This window comes from Equus quagga, chromosome 14 (genome assembly GCF_021613505.1).
Source record: "Equus quagga isolate Etosha38 chromosome 14, UCLA_HA_Equagga_1.0, whole genome shotgun sequence".
In the NCBI taxonomy this organism is placed as follows: domain Eukaryota; kingdom Metazoa; phylum Chordata; class Mammalia; order Perissodactyla; family Equidae; genus Equus; species Equus quagga.
The window spans coordinates 86,085,332-86,107,359 of record NC_060280.1 but is presented as its reverse complement, the minus strand read 5'-3'; the positions used below and the strand labels follow the sequence as shown (position 1 = coordinate 86,107,359).

General features: G+C 40.6%; 1 protein-coding gene across 2 annotated transcripts in view; it reads right to left on the bottom strand.

The window, feature by feature from the left end:
• The window catches only part of LOC124252373 (zinc finger protein 709-like), a 29,756-nt gene extending 12,170 nt beyond the window's left edge, over positions 1-17,586 (bottom strand). Inside the window, exon 1 of one of the 2 annotated variants that reach the window (XM_046685771.1) lies at positions 17,479-17,586. In XM_046685771.1, the coding sequence (XP_046541727.1) occupies positions 17,479-17,481 (3 nt within the window). In that variant the 5' untranslated portion in view covers positions 17,482-17,586. Of the gene's footprint in view, positions 1-15,289; positions 15,332-17,478 lie in introns of those variants that run through there. The other variant, XM_046685772.1, reaches the window with a different exon arrangement.
• Between the last annotated feature and the right edge of the window lie 4,442 nt (positions 17,587-22,028).

The following is a 22,028-nucleotide window of genomic DNA, read 5'->3' as shown; positions in this document are numbered from 1 at the left end:
TGAGAAGAAAAGTGACTTCTGGGTATTCAGAATGCTTGACTTTAGAAAATGTTTCTAACATGAAAATATTTGTATCCCATGGAAAATGTAAGCAGGGACTCTTTCTCATCTGTGGTTAAATTACTCTCTGTGGTCGTGATCCACCCCTTACTTGTGGTTACACTATTTAATCCATCTATAATGAGACATCAGAAAACTGGGCTACATCTAAACAATCACCTCACTGATTGGTGAGTCTATGATACTAGAGAGTAGCATTCATTCTGACAACGTGGGAATCACTCCACAACAGGCATCCTCTCCATACAGTCTGCACAGATACCCTTTCTGACCATTTCCTGTCCCAGTTCCCTGAGGAAGCACCCACCTTTGATATCATCTGAGTCAAACAGCCCCACCCAAGTCCACCTGAACTTCAGCAATAACTCTACCATGCCCAGGGACAGAAGGATCCCTGGAGGCCATCGGACACATGGAAACTGAGGGGAGGAGCTACGGAATTATAAGTGATCTCAATAAAGAGAGAAAAGAAGGGCCCAGTTTGCAGCCAGTGCTCATCATACAAGGGGGACACTGCTGGGCAGTGGCATCATCCATCAGTCACCATCCAATGTAGGAAGAAAAGTTCTGTGGATATTCAGCATCAAGCACTGAGAAATGGAGAAGATAATTCCATTTCATTATCTGTTTTTCATCTTCCATTTAGGAACTATCTGGAAAATAATAGTCTGTAAGGAGGTTTCCTGGAAATTACTCTGATTTCCTACATCAGGAATGCCTGTTTTTTGTTTTATCTCCTAATTCTGCATCTCCACCTCAAATAAAGGACACACCATACTAAGATTGTGCATTCACCTAAGAAGATGCATAAGTCCGGCTCCACTCTCACACACTGTTGAGCTGCAGGTACATGACACTGAGGAAACTACATTTCATCACTGCCCCCCCCCCCCCAACTTCATTTGCATCTGTGGGAATTCCAGTTCCAGTAGTGGCCCCATCTGGACAGAAAGCGTGAATGTGCTTCCTGCACTCATGAATTGATAAACTGTTCTGCTTCTCACAGGTAACACTAGGGACAGCCTGGCTCTGTCTTGAGGTCACATCATGGTGCTCTCAAAGGTCCTTTAATCACTGTGGTTGGCATAGTAGACATGATACCTAAGGGTGCCTTTGGTAAGACCACCTGACTCCTGTTAATCACCATCATGGGAAACATGAAGGCCAGAATATACTTAGAGTGTTGGTGCATCCACCTGCACAGAGGGAAGCCCATAAGAACTCAACAATATCCTACTATATGGTCTTATAAGCCAAACAAAGAGCTCCACTTAAGAAACAGAGAGAGTTGTTGTACACATGGAGATAGATATTTTTCCCATGACCTTGAGAAATGGCCCTAATGGAATGAGTTACACAACGTTCAGGAAGCTGCTCTGCTGGAGGAGGTCATTGTGAGGACATGACCACTGGTTGACCCTCAGACTGGACTTGGGCAATCAGAGGCTTCTTAACCACTCCCCTGTCCTTGGACTACATGTTCTACCTACTGTTCCCAAACAAGGAGCCATTCCAAGGATGCAGTCTGGAGAGAATAATGCGCTGTTGAGATCATCGGGACTGTAGACATTACTGGACCCCATAAAAGCCTCTAGATAAACTTTTAAGATTCTGGTGGGTGGTTATGGAGATCTACTCATCTTGCACCACCTATGACAAGCCTCAAAAATAAGTTCCTTTACTTATTAAACTGCCACCAGACAATCTGCAGTGACTCCCTCTTTCTTCAGGCTCTCCTTGCCCTCCATGTACAAGAGCCAGTTTCAGATGCCACCCGGAGAACTCTCGAGGTTGTGAACAAACATGTTCTTAGCTCTGAATGAAAATAAAAGAGCAACTGATCCTTCTTGTGCTGGGAAGCATGGAGGATGACTGGCACAACAAGATATATGTTTGCACTTTTAAAACTATTGTTTTCTTCATGGTCTCACTGAACAATGACATGGTGTTTGAGGTACTGGCAGGAGAAAGGATGAACTAAATTGTTCTATCTAGTGGGCAAAGAATGAATTACCAAAAACTAATTATCACAACATTTATTTAGTGAAGATTTCAAAGTATGGGAAAGTAAGCACCCATAGAAGAAATCAAAATAGCCATCACAGAACTTTATTAAAAGCGCTAGTTCTCAGTAGTTTTAAAGGCCAATTGCAGCCTTACATTTCAAGGAACCACTGAGTCATCTGCAGTGTGAAATGTTGTAGATTCCACTGAGAGAAATTCTGCTTTCTAAGTGCTTATAAAGATGATGATGACAATGACAGTGAGAATACTAACAGGAATGCTGACACTTACAATAAAGGCACTTTGGGGAGGCTTACTAAGTGTGAGGCATGGCACTCAGCACCTTAGGGGGACTGGCTCATTCCTTTTCATCTGCACAGACTTCTAACAGGGAAGCACTAACGTGATCCTATTTGATAAGAGGAAACTGAGACTTGGGGCAGCTGAGTGACTTGGGTGACTTTACATAGGCAGTCAGGAGGGGGCTCGGATTCATCACCAGGCTGCCCGACTCAGACCAAGCTTTGCCACTGAGCATGCTTCACCTCTAATTATGAAATTAGGAAAAATGGTTCATTGAATAGGACTGAAAACTTTGTGCAAATCAGAAACAATTTTATTCTTCCCCATTAGCCTTATTAAAATCCCCACTATGGAATAGATTGCCCATGTCCTTGGTTGAAATCTGAAGAGGGTGCCAAAGTATTTTTAGTCACTTTTTGGTGCTAAAATGCCATGGTCACTGTCAGGCACAGTGACTGCCAGCCCAGCCTAGTACTCATAGAAGATGTTTGGGAGCAGAGCACAAAGAGGATCTGGTGTGTGAGAGGCATCCCATCGAAAGGAGGAACCAATCCAAACAGCAAGCAAAGATGTTTCTTTTCACTCCAAGTATTTATCATTGCTTTCATCTATAGCTTCACGTCAGAAAACACAATGATCAATCTGATGAATAAGATGGAAGAAGCAAATGTTGTTATTGGAGATGAGAGGCTTGTTTAGACAAGCTAAAGAGAAAATAACTGGGAAATTACTACAACTGATGAAGGAGTCAGTGTGTTGAACATTGTGTAAATACATACATTATACATAGAAACATATATTATAAAATTAACATCACATGTCCTTCAAAATTTGGAGGTTTAGGGTTAACATCATATGTGGGATCTATATGCAGACAAGTCTGAGTGTTTCTTGATGAGGTGACAGAGGCATTACCTCCATGCAAACATAATCAACTTTGGTGCATGGGAGACTCCTGAAGTCAAAGACGCAGCTCTCTCTACACACAGCAACCTTTTTAAAGACATTTCCATCAGGACGATTGTTTCTGCCTTAAAATACCATAATTGCAAAGTATATCTCTGAAAATAACTTCAAAGGGTATTTGGGAAATGATTGCAAATAAAGAATGAAGAGTAAGTTTTCACCAGATGCACTAATTACAAAAATTAATGAGTTGTGATAATTTAATGGTCTGTTGCCGCCATAAAAACTAACCAGCTGTTTGTATAGCAATGATTTAACCTCTCAGGGAACATTTGGCAGTATCTGGGGGCATTTCTGGCTGTCATGACTGTGGCAGGTGGGAAGCACTGCTACAGACATCTAGGGATCCTCTGATGCACAGAACAGTCCACTTCACAAAGACTATTATGTTGTTGAAAATGTCAGTAGTGTCAGTGTTGAAAAACTGGACTAGTCAGATGAACCCCTGATGGTGTATAAACACACAAGGATGTAACAAAATAGATGATGAATTCTGACAATCTATAACTCTCCTGTCTCCTCCATCCAAAGAAATTCTATATGAAATAAAGAGATAAACAGTAAAAAATATAAAATGAAAATACTGAAAGTAAACATCAGGAAGTACTTCTGTATACGTAGGCAGTGGAAGGCACCATATCCCAAGAAAATTGTAAATTAAAGTTAAATAGATTTGATAAACTAAAAAATGTAAATATATCAATGATAATAATAAAAGATACAGAAACACCACCTGGGAAATTGTTTCCTGTAATAAAATCGAGAAAAACATAATATCATTAACAGTTTAAATAGTTCTTAGTAATCAAAAACAAACTATGAATGTTCCAATAAACATGTGCAAAAGCCATGCACAAAGCTTACAAAATTATAAATTATAACTGCCTATCAAAGTTATAAAAATAATTAGTTCATTAGGCCCAATATACATAATGAAAATAGATGTACTTATTAATGCACAAAATACCTATCTTGGTTTCCTAATACATTTAGTGAGGCATATTCTTGTGGGAAAGTGCAAATGGGTGCTTCTTGATCTGTTCCCCAACAAATACAGTAACCCAGAAACAACACCTTATCTGTAGAAGACTGTAGAGATAAGTTCTATCATCAAAGACCTGAGAGATACAGGGGCACTTTTTAACCATCTTCCTCTTTACTTTCCATGTTTGTTTGTTAGAAAACTATGGAGAGTGAGTTTAGAATATCACAAACTTAAAGAGGTTGCGATGTCAATTAGAGCTGTTTTCCAAATGTGGAATCATTACTGGGGCATATGACCAAGGCTTGTGGCATCTGGTGTGCAACTCCTTACACATTCTTACACAGAATACATATTCTTCTCAACCATGCATGGAACTTTCTCCCAGGTAGATCAAATCCATGCCCTAAAAAACACTTCATTAAATTTAAAATGCTAGGAAATTTAAAATTTAAATACAAAGTAAGATCTCTGACCACAAGGAAATGAAATTAGAAATCAGTAGCTTGAGATATTTGGGGAAATTTGCAAATATGAGGAAATTACACAAGACACTCCTAAATAACCAATAAGTCAAAGAAATCAATAGGGAAAACAGAACACATTTTTAATGAATGAAAACAACCACCTCAATATACCAAATATTATGGGCTACATCAAAAACACTATATAGAGACAAATTATATCCATAAACACCTCAGCTAACAAAGAAGAAAGATCTCAAATCAGTAACCATTTACCTTACACATTGGAAAGGATGAGAAACCAAACCAAAAATGAGATAAGGAAATAAAAATTAGAGCAGAAATGAAGAAAATAGAAAACACATAAAGAAAATCAATGAAACCAAAAGTGTGTTCTATAAAAAGACCAAGATTGACAATAAAGAACTAATAGACAATTTAGCTAGATCGACCTAAAGAGAAACAAAGCCAACTCAAATTCCTGGAATCAGATTGAGAGCGGGGATATTACTACTAAGATTATAGAAATAAAAATGGTTATAAAAAAATTCAATGAATAATTGCATGCAAAGAAATTAGATAACTTAGGTGAACTGGATACATTTCTAGAAATACACAAACTCCCAAAGGTGACTAAAGAGAAACAGAAAAATCTGAATAGAATGATAAGTGAAGTGGTTGAATTAGTAAACAAAAAACTACCCATAAAGACAAGCTGAGCTCAAGACAGTTGCACAGCAGAATTCTCCAAAACATCCAGTTAAGGTTTAATAGTCATTCTTCACAAAGTCTCACCCAAAACAAAATCAACACAACACTTCAAACTCATTTGTGAAACTAATGTTATACTGATACCAAAATCAGACAAAAGTATCACAAAAAAAACCTACAGACCTATTTCCCTTGTGAATATGGATCCAAAAAATCCTCAACTAATATTAGTACCTAATCCAGCTACATCTTAAAATAATTAAACACCATGACAAAGTGGGATTTATTCCAAGGATGCAGGGTGGGGTTACCCTCTAAAAATCCATTAATGTGATACATCCTATCAATAAAGAGCAAAAATGACCTGATCATCTCAATACACTTGGAGGAAGTACTTGACAGAATCCAACATTCTTTCATGACAGAAACACTCAGCAAACCAGGATTTGAAGGAAATTTCCTGAACCTGATAATGAGCAGGTATGGGACACCCACAGTTAATACTATAGTTAAAGGTGAAAGGCTGGATATTTTCTTCCAAAAATGAGGAACAAAACAAGAATGTCTGTTATTGCCCCTTCTATTTGACAATGTACTGGAGATTTTAGTCAGAGCAGTTTTGCAAAAAAAAGGAAATAAAAAGCATCCAGACTGGGTAGGAAAATGTAAAACTATCTTCACTCGTATATGACTTATCTTGCAAATAGAAAACTCTAAGGAAGCCTCTAAAAAATCTATTAGAAATGACAATTGAGTACAGCAATTTTGTATGATACAAGATAAGTATAAGAAAATAAATTATATTTCATACACTGCAATGAACAATCTGATAAAATTAACAAAAGAAATCTAGTTATAATGGCATCAAAAAGAATAAAATAGGAATAAATTTAATAAAAGTAGAAAATACTCTGAAAACTGCAAAACATTATTAAAAAATTAATAAAGATCTACGAGTGTGAAATAACAAACACTGGCAAGGATGTGAAGAAAAGGGAACCATTGTGTATGTCGGTGGGAATATAAAGTGGTGCAGCTACTATGGAAAACAGTATGGAGATTCATAAAAACTTAAAACAGAGCTACCATGTGATTCAGCACTTCCACTTCTGGGTATTTATCGAAAGAAGGGAAAAATGCTAACTCAAAAAGATATATGTGTCCACATGTTCACTGCCACATTATTTACAATAGCCAAGATATGGAAACAACCTAGGTGTCCATTAATAAATAAATGGATAAAGAAATTGTGGTATACTAGTACAATGGAACATATTCAGCCATAAAAAATGATTGAAATCTTGCCATTTGTGCCAACATGGATGGACCCTGCTGGCATTATGCTAACAGAGAAAGACAAATATTATGTGATCTCTCTTATATATGAAATCTAAAACAAAAACAACAAACAAAAAAACCCATCAAGCCTGTGGATACACAGAACAAACTGGTGGTTGCCAGAAGGGGGAAGTGGGAGAAAGGGGTGAATGAGGACAAAGGTAAAATTTAAAAATACAAAACAAAGAGAGTTGTACCCCCAAATGCATATTTATGATAGTCATATATGAACAGAAAAGTGATTATACACTTATATATTTAAAATTTAGAAACTATGCACCATCGCTATTGGATGGTCATTAATGAATGCACATAATTGTAAAGGGATATCAGTTACAGAGCGCAAGAATTCTGAATGTGTATGGAGAAAAACACTCTTCTAGCCACATGATCATCTCAATAGATGCAGAGAAAGCATTTGACAAGATCCAATAGCCATTTATGATAAAAACTCTTAATAAAATGGGTATAGAAGGCAAGTTCATCATCATAATAAAGGCCATCCATGACAGACCCATAGCCAACATCACACTCGATGGGGAAAAACTGAAAGCCATCCCTCTGAGAACAGGAACAATACAAGCATGCCCATTCTCACTACTCTTATTGAACATAGTACTGGAGGTTTTAGCCATTAGTCAAGAAACTAGTCAAGAAATTAGCAATTAGTCAAGAAAAAGAAATAAAAGGGATCCAAACTGGAAAGAAAGAAGTGCAACTCTCATTGTTTGCAGATGACATGATTTTATATATAGAAAACCCTAAAGAACCCCTGAGAAAACAGGGGTAGAGAAAACAGGTAGCAGCAACAGGCAAAGTTCGCAGCCCCAGGATCACCCAGAGCAAGGTGGAGAGAGCTTGGTGGTGGTGGCAGGGAAAGTGCACAGCCCCAGCATTGTCCAGAGCATGGTGCAGAGTGTGTGGCAGAGGGGAAAGTGCACAGGAGAGGGAGGTGCCCCATCCCTGCCCAGCACTCCAGCCCCAGGATTGCCTGGAGCACAGCCCAGAGACCTTGGTGGTGGCAGAGGGGAAAGTGCATAGCCCTAGAATCAACTGGAGCACAGTGTAGAGCATGTGGCAGAGGCAGCAGGGAAAGTGTACAGGTGAGGAGAGGTACCCCGTCCCTGCCTGGCACTCCAGCCCCACTATCCCCTGGTGCAAAGAGCAGTGAGCAAGGGAGAGGTGGCTGGGAAAAGGGAAAGTTCACAGTCCTGCAATTTCCCACAGTTCTGTACAGAGAGACAAGTGGGGGCTGGGGGCAGCACTGGGGAAGGAGAGTACCCCTGCCCCTTCCTGGTGCTCCAGATCTGCCATCAATCAATCACTCAGAGAGAAAAGTAGTTAGTGGCTGGAGCTGGGGAGCCCCTGTTCATTCTGGGCCCAGAATACACGGCACCTGATCCCCACCCAGTGTTGGTATGTGGCAGCTGTGACCAGATAAGAGCACCAGGAGGAAGCAAAAACCCACTCCATCAAGCAGTATGAGCAGGTATATTAAATCTTCAGACCAGAAGGAAAGTCACAAGTACCCAGGAACCAACCGTGAAGGCAGAGAAATCCATAGCATAAATGATAAGGAATTCAAAACAACTATCATTAAAAAACTCAACAAGTTACAAGAAAACACAGAAAGACAAATTAATGAATTCAGAAGCTTCTTCACAAAGGAGATTGAAACCATAAAGAAGAACCAATCAGAACTGTTGGAGATGAAAACAATGGATAAAATAAAGAAAAATCTGGATTCCCTAAAGAACAGAGCTGACAACATGGAGGAGAGAATAAGCCAGTTAGAGGACAGTACTATAGAAATGCTTCACAGGGAGGAGGAGAACTAAGACTAAAAAGAAACGAAGAAGCTCTCAGAGAAATATCTGACTCAATCAGGAAATGCAACATAAGGATTATAAGTATTCTAGAGGGGGAAGAGAAGGAGAATGGAGCAGAAAGCTTGCTCAAAGACATAATAGCTGAGAACTTCCCAAACCTGGGGAGGGAGCTGGAAATCCATGTGAAAGACGCCTCCAGATCTCCTAACTTTGTCAATATAAAAAGACCCACTCCAAGGCACATAGTAGTGAAACTGGCAAAAGTCAAGAACAAAGGAAATATACTAAGGGCAGCAAGGCAGAAGAAAATAACTTACTAAGGAACCCCTATCAGGCTTTCAGCAGATTTCTCAGCAGAAACCTTACAGGCTAGGAGAGAGTGGAGTGATATATTCAAAATGCTGAAAGACAAAAACTTGCAGCCAAGAATACTCTATTCACTGAAAATCTCCTTCAGATATGACAGAGAAGTAAAAATTTCCCCAGATAAACAAAAGCTAAGGGAATTCATTGCCACAAGACCCCCCTACAAGAAATCCTCAAGAAGTCCCTCATACCTGAAAAAAATAAAATATGAAAGGGGCTACAAAGCCCTGAGCAAGGAGATGACTAGATAGGTAATAATCAGAAAACAGCAGCTCTCTATTAGATCAGGTTAGTAAACACTTAATGTTAACATTAAGGATAAAGAAAAGGAAAACACCAAAACAAAAATGACCTCATCATTTTAACCACAAACTCACAACACAAGACAGAAAAAGGTATGACAAAAATAACTTAGAAGGGGAAGAGGAAAGGGATGGAATCAGTATAGTCTAAGGAAATAAGAGGCCACCAGAAAATGGACTATCTGAACTACAAGATTTTTTATATGAACCTAAGGGTAACTACTAAACAATCAATTAGAATAGAGACATTTACAGTAAACAAGGAGAAAATGAAGGAAATCAACAGAGAAAACTACCTAATCAAATTGGTAGTCCAAAATACAAGGGATGAGAATCAAAGGAAATGCAGAAGAACCGGGAAAAGTGCGATAAGATGGCAATATTAAGCCCTCATATATCAATAATCACTTTAAATGTATATGGCTTGAATTCTCCAATCAAAAGACACAGAGTGGCAGGACGGATTAAAGAACAAGACCCAACAATATGCTGCCTCCAGGAAACATATCTCAACTCTAGAGACAAACATAAGCTCAGAGTAAAGGGATGGAAGACAATACTCCAAGCTAATGGCAAACAGTAGAAAGCAGATGTTGCCATCCTTATATCAGACAAAGTAGACTTCAAGATAAAACTGGTAAAGAGAGACACAGAAGGGCAGTATATAATGATAAAAGGGACTCTCCACCAAGAAGACATAACGCTTATAAACATGTATGCACCCAACACAGGAGCACCAAAGTATATAAAGGAACTATTAACAAATCTAAAAGGAGATATCGAGAACACGTAATAGTAGGGGACCTCAAGACCCCACTTACATCAATGGATAGATCATCCAGACAAAAAGTCAACAAGGAGATAGTGGACTTAAATGAAAATCTAGACCAAATGAACTTAATAGATATCTAGAGAGCACTCCATCCAAAATCCGCAGAATATACATTCTTTTCAAGTGCACATGGAACATTCTCAAGGACAGACCGTATATTGGGAAACAAGGCAAACCTCAATAAATTTAAGACTGAAATCACATCTACTATCTTTTCTAACCACAATGCCATGGAACTAGAAATCAACTACAAGAAAAAAGATGGAAAAGGAACAAAAATGTGGAGACTAAACAACATGCTATTGAACCAACGGCTCATCGAAGAAATAAAGAGAGAAATCAAAAAATATCTGGAGACAAATGAGAAAGAAAACACACCATACCAACTCTTATAGGATGCAGCAAAAGCAGTCGTAAGAGGGAAATTTATAGCAATACAGGCCCATGGTAAAAAACAAGAAAAAACTCAAATAAACAATCTTAAATTACTCCTAACAGAATTAGAAAAAGAAGAACAAAGCCCAAACTCACCAGAAGTAGGGAAATAATAAAAATTAGAGCATAAATAAATGAAATAGAAACAAAAAAGACTACAAAAAGGATCAAAGAAACAATGAGCTCGTTCTTTGAGAGGATAAAAAAAATTGACAAACCCCTAGCCACATTCACTAAGAAGAAAAGAGAGAAAGCTCAAATAAATAAAATTAGAAATGAAGGAGGAGAAATTGCAATGGATACCACAGAAATACAAAAGATTATAAGAGAATATTATGAAAAACTATATGCCAACAAACTGGACAATCTAGCAGAAACAGATAAATTCTTAGACTCTTACAACCTCCCAAAACTGAATGAAGAAGAAATAGACAATCTGAATAAACCAATCACAAGGAAAGAGACTGAAACAGTAATCAAAAACCTCCCCCAAAATAAAAGTCCAGAACCAGACAGCTTCTCTGGAGAGTTCTACCATTCAAAGACAATTTATTACCTATTCTTCTCAAACAATTCCAAAAAATTGAGGAAGACGGAAATATTCCTAACACATTCTACAAGGCCAACATCACCCCAATCGCAAAGCCAGAGAAGGACAACACAAAGGAAAACCACAGGCCAATACGGCTGATGAACATAGATGCAAAAATCCTCATCAAAATATTGGCAAACCAAATACAGCAATATGTTAAAAAGATCAAACACCATGATCAAGTGGAATTCATACTAGGGACACAGGGATGGTTCAACATCCACAAATCAATCAACGTGATACACCATATTAACAAGAGGAGGAGAAAAAAACCACACGATCACCTCCATAGGTGCAGAGAAAGCATTTGACAAGATCCAACACCCATTCATGATAAAAACTCAATAAAATGGGTATAGAAGGAAAGTACTTCAACATAATAAAGGCCACATATGACAAACCCACAGCCAACATCATACTCAATGGGAAAAAACTGACAGCCATCCTGCTGAGAACAGGAACAAGACAAGGGTTCCATTCTCACCACTCTTATTCAACATAGTACTAGAGGTTTTGGTCAGAGCAATTAGGCAAGAAAAATAAATAAAAGGAATCCAAATAGTAAATGAAGAAGTGAAACTCTCGCTGTTTGCAGATGACATGATTTTATAAATAGAAAACCCTAAAGAATCCATCAGAAAACTATTAGACATTATCAACAACTACAGCAAAGTTGCAGGACACAAAGTCAGTTTACAAAAATCAGTGGCATTTCTACACTCTAATAACGAACTAACAGAACAAGAACTCAAGAATACAACTCCATTTACAATCGCAAGAAAAAGAATAAAATATCTAGGAATAAATTTAACCAAGGAGGTGAAACACCTATACAATGAAAACTCTAAGACATTATTGAAAGAAATTGACATAAAAAAATGGAAGGATATTCCATGCACATGGATTGGAAGAATAAACAGTTAAAATGTCCATACTACCTAAAGCAATCTACAGATTCAATGCAATCCGAATCAGAATCCCAATGACATTCTTCATGGAAATAGAACAATCAATCCTAAAATTCATATGGGGCAACAAAAGACCCCAAACAGCTGAAGCAATCCTGAGAAAAAAGAACAAAGCTGGAGGAATCACAATCCCTGACCTCAAAATGTACTAATATAATAATCAAAACAGCATCGTACTGGTACTAAAACAGACAGACAGATCAATGGAAAAGAACTGAAAGCCCAGAAATAAAACCACACATCTACGGACAGCTAATCTTTGACAAAGGAGCCAAGAATATACACTGGAGAAAAGAAAGTCTCTTCAACAAATGGTGTTGGGATAACTGGACAGCCACATGCAAAAGAATGAAAGTAGACCATTATCTTTCACTATACACAAAAATTATCTCAGAATGGATCAAAGACTTGAAGGTGAGATGTGAAACCAGAAAATTCCTAGAAGAAAATATAGGAAGTACACTCTTTGACAATGGTCGTAGAAGGATCTTTTCAAATACTGTATCGACTTCGGCAAGAGAAACAAAAGAAAAAGAAAACAAATGGAACCACATCCGACTAAAGAGCTCCTCCAAGACAAAGGAAACCAGGAACAAAACAAAAAAGAAACCCACCAACTGGGAGAAAATATTTGCAAATCATATATCTGACAAGGTGTTAATCTCCAAAATATATAAAGAACTCACACAACTCATCAATAAAAAACAACCACCTTATCAAAAGATGGGCAGAGGGTATGAACAGCCATTTTTCCAAAGAAGATATACAGATGGCCAATAGGCACATGCAAAGATGTTCAACACCACTAATCATAAGAGAAATGCAAATCAAAACGACAATGAGATATCACCTTACACCTGTTAGAATGGATATAATTACCAAGAGAATAACAACAAATGTCGGAGAGGGTGTGGAGAAAAGTCACCCTCATCCACTGCTGGTGGCAACGCAAACTGGTGCAGCCGCTATGGAAAACAGTATGGAGATTTCTCAAAAAATTAAAAAGAGAAATACCATACAACCTGGCCATCCCTCTACTGGGTATTTATCCAAAGAACTTGAAATCAACAATTCAAGGAGACATTCACCCCTATATTCATTGCAGCATTATGCACAACAGCCAAGATGTGGAAGCAAACCAAGTGCTAAAAACTGACAAATGGATATACATACAATAGAATACTCAGCCATGAAAAAAGGAAAAATCATCCCATTTGCAACAACATGGATGGACCTTAAGGGTAGTATGTTAAGCAAAATAAGCCAAAGACAGACCCCATGTGATTTCACTCATATGTGGAAGATAAAACACATGGACAAAAAGAACAGATTAGTGGTTACCAGAGGAGAAGGTTAGGGGATGGACGTAAGGGATAAAAGGTCACTTATATATGCTGACTGACAACTAATAATGTACAATGGAAGTTCCACAATGTTATAAACTAATATGACCTCAATAAAATAAATTTTAAAAAATTAAAATTAAGGGGCCGGCCCAGGGGTGTAGTGGTTAAGTTCACGCTCTGTGCTTTGGCAGCCTGGGGTTCAGGGCTTCGGATCCCAGGCACAGACCTAAGCACTGCTCATCAAGCCATGCTGTGGCAGCATCCCACATACAAAAATTAGAGGAAGATGTGCACAGATGTTAGCTCAGGGCTAATCTTCCTCAGCAAAATGAGGCCTGCCTTTCCCCTTTTCTTCTCTTTTCTTTAAGGATTGCTCTTGTAGGAGTGACCATGTAATGGACACAACTCTTGCACAGGGTATATAGTCCCTGTCTACCATCCCGGTCCCTGGGGTATATCAGGCCAACCCAGTTTGTGTCACAGCTTCACTCTAACACACAGATAAATCTTGGCAAACATATTGACCCAGGAGTCATTTAAGGAGGCCCCAATCCCATACTCCTGCTCCCAAATGCCTATACAATCTTGAAACTGCCAATGCTGGTGAGTGGAACCTAGAACTGAGGTTGGTGGGTCAACAATGCAACACGGGGCAGCACAGCTCCCAGCACGAGCTCCCCAGCAAGCAGTAGCCCACAGTACATGCCATCACCAGGCAGCAGAGATGGGGAGCAAGTCAGAGCAAGAGAAGACAGACCCACGGGTGGGGTCATGTGTGGACATGCTGCGTAGGGTGCCAACTGTTATGGTCACCTGCAGAGGGGTGGTTCCCCTGTTGGGACTGATGCCAGGGTGGCACAAACACACACACACAGGGTAGGAAAAGGCTTAGGACTCACATAATACAGGAATCAGGGGAGGACAGGGCAGGCCTCTCAAGCAGCTCTGACAGGGCTCAGAAAGCAAGGAAGGGAGCCTGGCCTGGGGCTTCACTGGGCCTGGGGGTGGGGCCGGGGCAAGAGCTCTGCACACAGGCAGGGGCTGGGGTGGTGGGAATCTCCTGCCTGCTCTAGAGGAGAGAGCACCCAGGCTTCCTCCTCAGCTTGTCCAGGTGGGGGCACGAGGGGAAGAGGGTGGGTGAGGCTTAAGCTGTGAGCAGGCACCCAAAAATGTGGAGTCTGACTGCTCACTACAGGGACAAAGTGGGTAAGAAAAATATGCATTCTCTATTGATTTATGTAAAGAAACACTAATAGGAGCCTCAAAAATGTATTTGGGGGTGACTTGATTACCACTGCTGCAGGGGACCAGGATATGTTGACAGTGAGTCTTCTTAAGGTAGAGTTTGCTGTCTTACAGATTTATTTCAAATAAACAGAGAAATTTATGTAACTATATTTTACCATTTAACAGTCTTTAATTCTAACTTTTGTACATCGGAAACCATCCTAAGATTTAATTCCTTTAAATACTATTGGTTGCAAAAGTTTACACAATTCAAAATAAAAATTTTCAAATCTCTTTCTCACTAAAAGGGCATGTGGCGTCCTACTTTGTCCCTCCCCTGTATCTCATGCTGGGGATATTTTGGGGAATAAGCAGCATATTATAATGCAATCAGGGTTTGTGTTTAAAAGCTTACACGTATTGGATTTTAAAAGACTTACATAAGCTTTCAGAAGTTTTCCTCACATAAATTAAAGTAGAATTTCAATTATTTTAGTCTTTTAAATTTCTATATTCTCTAGAGACATGCATATAGAAAAATGGATCTAAAAATGAAACATGTACCTGAGAACTTCAATACATTCATCTGACATCTTGAGGTTCTCTTTTCTAAATGGAACAAAAATTCTATTTGTTTCTAGAATTTTCTTGCTTTCCTCACATCCTACTCTGAATCAACTTACAGTCTCAGGGCCCAAGTGCTAAGGGAAACTAGACCCAAAGGGCTTCCCTAGTCCATCGATAAAGGAATCCAAAGGAAAGAAACACAAACACTGGAATCAGCTCAGATGAGCAGCCTGCTTCCCACAGGACAGAAGGAAAGCCACACTCAGAAGGTCCCATGTTCCTGACTGTCCTGGTGAAGACAGAGCCCTGGAGGGGGTCAGTCCCTGGAGAAGGAGGGGAAGGCACCTGAGCAGCCACAGGAAGGAGCTCTGGGAGCCCCACACACCCTCCTTTCCCCAGGGAACAGTGCACATGCTCCCTCTCTCAGGCTCCATTCTCACAGTGAGGAAATTCAGCTGGATCCAGTTTAAGGTTCTGACCCAAATGGACCCCAGATGAATGGGCCCTAACCCAGGACACAGAGCTCCTGACTCTCACAGACTTTCTCAGTGTAAACAAGTTACTCTCTGAGTGCACCTACACTGTGCTTGCAAAACTCCAACTATTTCTAGAAACAGGCCCAAGGGAACCACAGTGACAACCTCAGAAAGGGCGTCATTCCCCACCCCATGAGCACATGCACCCCCAGCTTTCCAGGGCTCTGTAGCTCCTCTCAGGATAAAGGCTCCTTCCATGGGGGTGTGAGCAGTAGGACACCTGCAGGGGAGGCTCCCCAGGAAGAACAGCTGGGCCTTCAAGGCCTTCCCTCTGCAGGTCGAAGGGGCCCTTAGCTCAGAGACACTGCCCTCAGGCCTCTCTCCCTACAGGAGTTTTTTTGACCACTGTTGACATTTTAAATACACAAACCCAGTGTTTGAACAATCCAGTGAAAACACTCAAACCAATCTTATGTGGAAATGAGGGAAGAAAATTGTATGGCAGTTTTCTGACTCAACAAGAAACCCCACAAGCATGCATTGCATTCTGGAAAAAAAAAAGATGTTAATTATTTTTTCCAAGACAAGAAATTTTTTTTATAAACTATTAATCATACTTGAACACTTCTGCACATCTAAGTCCTGGAAATCCACTTGAACTCACCCAAAATAAAAGAACAGATGTCAGAATGTTAGTATCATGCTCAGGGGAGGAAAAACGAAAAATAATTTTTAAATCATGCAATGTAAAACTGGAATATTTTATTTTTTCTGAAATTCACTTCTTTTCTTCCTCTTTGGAGATATTTTATATTGTCTGTCAAGCCGTATTGATTAAATAAATTTTTATTCACTGAAAAAACTGAGACTAAATTTAAGTGAATACCTCTTTTCAAGGTGACAACCCCAGGGAGGGGCGGTGCTGACAGGACAGACGGCCCGGAAAAGTTTCTCAAGAGGAACCTGCAGCAAAGGACTGCCAGCTGCGCGTCCGCGCCCAGGACGCAGCCTGGAGGAGAGGCGGGAGGAGCTCGCACCACGCGCCTCCAGGGGGATGCGCTACTTTCTCTCAAGAAAAACGTCCACGAACGAGGAATAAACCCTCTTAAAAGAGCCGCCCACTGACTACGGAAAAGTGATAAACAACTAAAATATCGGGTCTGTTTGTGGTTGATGACGATGCTGTGACTCGGAGACGGGAAGTTGGCGTTCGGGAACGTGAGGAGGAATCTGGAAATTTAGGGACTTACTGTCGGTCCTGGAAGAGCTGGGGGGACAGGGTCGCTGACTTGAGACCCTGCTTCCCAAACGTTTAGAAAACTCAGGAGAAAACGGGTTCCCTCTGAGGAGAAAGGAGGCCCTGGGGACCCACAGACCGCAGCCCCTCCGCGCACGGACCCCGGAGCCCGAGGCCCGACTGTCCTGCGGGCCCTCCCGCGGGCCCCGCACCGTCTGGGACACGCGGGGCTGCGGGCGCACAGCGGCCCGGAGACGCTCCGGCCCAAGTCGCCGCGCGCAGGGACCACAGGACGCCCGGGGCCAGGCTGCCGGCCCCGCCCCCACGCTGCGGCCGGAGGGGCCTGAGGGCCGAGCGGCGCCACCGCAGACTCGGGGCCGCAGCCCCGGAGGGGACCGCGGGAGGCCGGGCCCGCCCCGCCGCTTCCCACCAGCCCCTCCTCCCGTGTCCTCACCCCGGGACCGCACTCTCACCATTGCTGAGTGTCCTGGGTCCCCTGAGTCCTTCCTATAATTCAGCACAGGTAACAGTGAGACAAAGTCAGTCGCAGAGCAACGTGGGGCCTTTAAGGACAGGCGACCTCAATCTTGAAGGATCGTGGAGGGACAGGAAGTAGGGGGTGGGCGCAGAGACTCTCCCCACCCACCTGCCCCGGCGCAGACCCTGATTGGACAGTTCAAAACCCCCGCCCCCTCGCTCTTGAGTGACAGCGGGACAGACGTTTCGTCTCTGAGCTGACCGGGAGCTGGACCTAGTCCTCTCCCGGGACTTTCTATTGAAATTTCTTCCTGCGAGGCCACTTGGGGAACTGTGACCCTTCTTTGCGGACACAGATACTTAAAAGTCACCTCCCCATATGTAATAATTAGACTGACTCCACTCTGATCTTTGATCTTCCACCCGGCGCTTCCCCACCCCTACTCATATCACAGTTTACAAAATCCTGTGGCCTCCCAAGCCCTTCGCTCTGCTGGGAAGTTGGAACCTGTAGCCCCAACTGGGCGCAAGATCTCTTCTCAGTCTAACCACAAGGTATGAGATGTGTTCATTCAGTTCTAAGGTGTACGTTTTACACTGGAGGGAAATTTCTTTTAGATCATTTTTTGAGTGTATCCTGAAAAATCTTTGAAATGTAAAAGTCTATAGTATCCCTAAGGAAATTCACTTCCCATTTGGACTGATATAACAACAAAGCAAGAAAAGGTTATGTAAATGTGGGATGTACTGGAAAGTATTCATATGCTTAAGACATTGGATTATAAAACTCATTTGCATTGCAAAACAATGCATTTATCCACTTATTTGAACAGTTTTTTTTTTTTTTTTGCTTTTGCTCCCCAAATCCCCCCAGTACATAGTTGTATATTTCAGTTGTGGGTCCCTCCAGCTGCGGCACGTGGGACGCCGTCTCAACATGGCCTGAGAGCGGTGCCACATCTGTGCCCAGGATCCAAACTGGTGAAACCCTGGCCGGCAGAAGCAGAGTGCGCAAACTTAACCGCTTGGCCACTGGGTGGCCCCTGAGCAGTTTTTTAAAGATACAATACACATACCATACAAGGGAACCCTGTAAGGTCTACAACTCACTGGTCTTCAGTATATTCACAGATACTGTGCAATTATCACTGCCGTCAATTTCAGAACATTTCCATCACCTAAAAACAAACGCCTCCACCCTTAACCTCTCGCTGCCCTGTCTTCCCACCTAGTTCCTCGGAGCACTAACCCCAGACAGCCACTAATCTACTGTCAGTCTCTATAAATTTCCAAATTTCTTGACTTTCAGATGAATGGAATTGTATAATACCTGGTCTTTGTGTTTAACTTCATTCACTTGGTATAATTTTTTTAGGGAATTCTACATTGTAGCATGCATCAATACTTCATTTTTCTTTTTCTTTTTCTTTTCTTTATTTTTTTTAAAGATTTTTAAATTTTTTTTCCTTTTTCTCCCCGAAGCCCCCCGGTACATAGTTGTATATTCTTAGTTTTGGGTCCTTCTAGTTGTGGCATGTGGGACACCGCCTCAGCGTGGCTCCATGAGTGGCGCCATGTCTGCGCCCAGGATTCGAACTGACGAAACACTGGGCCGCCTGCAGCAGAGCTCACGAACTTAACCATTCCGCCCTGGGGGCGGCCCCATTTCTTTCTTTTTAAAGTTGAGATATAATTGATTTATAACATTATATTTGTTTCACGTGTACCACAATAAGGTAACATCCATTACCACACAGTTACAATTTTTTTCTTGTGATAAGAACTTTTAAGATCTACTTTCTTAGCTAATTTTAAATATACAATTCAGTAGTATTAATTATGGTCACCTTGCTGTACATTACATCGCCATGACTTAGTTTACAATGTGGAGTGTGCACCATTTGACCACCTTCTATATATTTTCCATAAAAGTTACATCTTATCCATATTTAAGTGTATAGTTCAGTAGTGTGAAGTACACTGACATTGTGAAACCAATCTCCAGAACTTTTCATCCTGCAAAACTGCAACTCTGTACACGTGAAACAGCAGCACCCTACTGCCCTGTACTCCAGCCCCTGACAACCATCATTCTGCTGTCTCTATGAATTTGACCACTCTAGGCACGTCACGTCAGTGGAATCATACACTTTTTGTCCTTTTTTTGACTGGCTTGTTACACTTAGACTAATGCCATCAAGGTTCACCTGTGTTGTAGCATGTGTCAGAATTTCATTGCTTTTAAAAACTGAATAATATTCCGTCATATGTGCATACCACATTTTGTTGATCCATTCATCTGTTGATGGATGCTTGAGTTGTTTTCACCTTTTGGCTACTGTGAATAATGCTCCAAGAACACAGGGGAACAAATATTTGTTTGGGACTGTGTTTTGAGTTCTTTGAGGTATATACTCAGAAATGGAATTGCTGCATCATAGGGTAACACTCTCTGTAATTTTTGAAAAAGTGCCATACTGTTTACCACAATGGGGACATGATTTTACATTCCCACCAGAAGTGAACAAGGATTCCCATGGGTGTTTTCACTTTCTTGATGGTGTCCTTTGAAGCAAAATAAAGGTTTAATTTCGATGAAGTTCGAAACTTTTTTTTTTTTTTTTTACTGTTTTTGCCTTTATTGTCACATCTAATAATTCTTTGCCAAATCCAAGGTCATTTTTTCCCTTTTGTTTTCTCTAACAGTGTTATAGTTTTAACTCTGGTTTCAGTCTTCAATCCATTTTGGTAAATTATTGTATGTGGTGTAACGTAAGGGTCCAACTTCATTCTTTTGCATGTTGCTATCCAGTTGTCCCAGTACCAATTTTTGAAAAGAATGTTCTTTCCTTGTTCTTGGCACCTTTATTGAAAATCACTTGACCATAGATGAGTGGGTTTATATCTGGACTCTCAATCAAATCCATTGATCTGTGGGTCTGTCCTTGTGTCATTATCTCATTCCTTGGATTGAGTAGTCAGATCTGAAATCAGGAAATGTTAATCTTACTACTTTGTTTTGCTTTTGAAGATTTGTTTGGCTATTCTGATTTCCATATAATTCCATATGACTTATGAAACATTTGCCAATTTCTAATGTCAACTTAAAAAGCAAATTTGCCACTTATTTTATCTCAAAATGAGTTTATTCAAGAGTAGCCAAAAGAATTGCAATTTGGGATGTGAATGCTTTGCAAACCAGAGGCAAATCCAGAAAACAAAGAAAAGGAGCTGCTTTTATAGAGAAAAAGGGAGAGTAGGGAGGGGCTGTTCTAAATGAAAATACTTGGGGGAAATAACAGCTCAGGGCAGCAATGGCTCTTCATTGGCTGAGCTATGGAATTTCTCATTGGCTGGGGACATGCAATTCATTTATATTTCGATCTTGTATCCTACAACATTACATAATGCAAGTGTCAGTTCTAGTAGTTTTTTTGGTGGCCTTCTCAGAGTTTTTGATGTGCATTTGTAGGGGCAGAATAATTCCTCTTCTTCCCTCCCAGGTTCTTTGGTCTGATAATTAAAACGACCTAAGACAGATTAACAGAAGGAACACATATTTAATTACCTACGTATGGGAGCCCCATAAAAAATGGGACTCAAAGAAGTAACCAGAGCAGGAAGCTTTCATGCCTTTTAGGCAAAGAAACAATAAATTGGGGAAGAATTGACAAGGCAGAGTACTTTGGGCTAGTTGTAGTAAATGCTGAAGAAATAACAAGGTTTGTTTGTACAGCCTTCTCAGTCCTAATTCCCTGTCTCTGATCATAAAGTTGCCTTCTGCCCTTCTGATTCAAGGAGGATACTTTTCACATGGAAAATCCATCTCCAACTTTCTTGGGGACAAAGGAGGGCCAGAGTGTCGTTTATTTATTTATTTATTTTTTTGGTGAGGAAGATTGGCCCTGAGCTAACATCTGTTGCCAATCATCCTTTTTTGCTTGAGGAAGGTTGTCCCTGAGCTAACATCTGTGCCAATCTTCCTCTATTTTGTGTATGGAGTGCTGCAAAAGCATGGCTTGATGAGTGGTGTGGAGGTCCACACCTGGGATCTGAAGCCACAAACCCCAGGCCACCGATGTGGAGTGCACAAACTCAACACCATGCCACCAGGCTGGCCCCCAGAACTTCTTTACTGAAATGTTTCTCAAGTACATTTAATTCAAAATAATCAATATGTCACTGTACCATATTTTGAGGTGACATATTCCAAATGCCCACACAAGATACCTCATCTGGAAGTAGAGAGTTTTACATCTTCCCAACCAACTTACTTGCATTTTATTTCCTTTTCTTGCCTAAGGGTTCTGGCTAAAATCTCCAATACATCCTAGAGAGACATCCTTCTTTGGTTCCTTATCTTCAGCAAAAAGCATTCCAGTCTTTCACTATTAAATATAATAATAGCTGGGGGTTTTGCATAGATGCTCCCTATTAAGTAAGGAAATTCCCTTCCATTCCTGGTATGCTGAGTGTTTTAATCCTGAAAGTGTACTGATTTTGTCAATTATTTTCCTTGAGTCTATTGAAATGATCTTGCCATTTT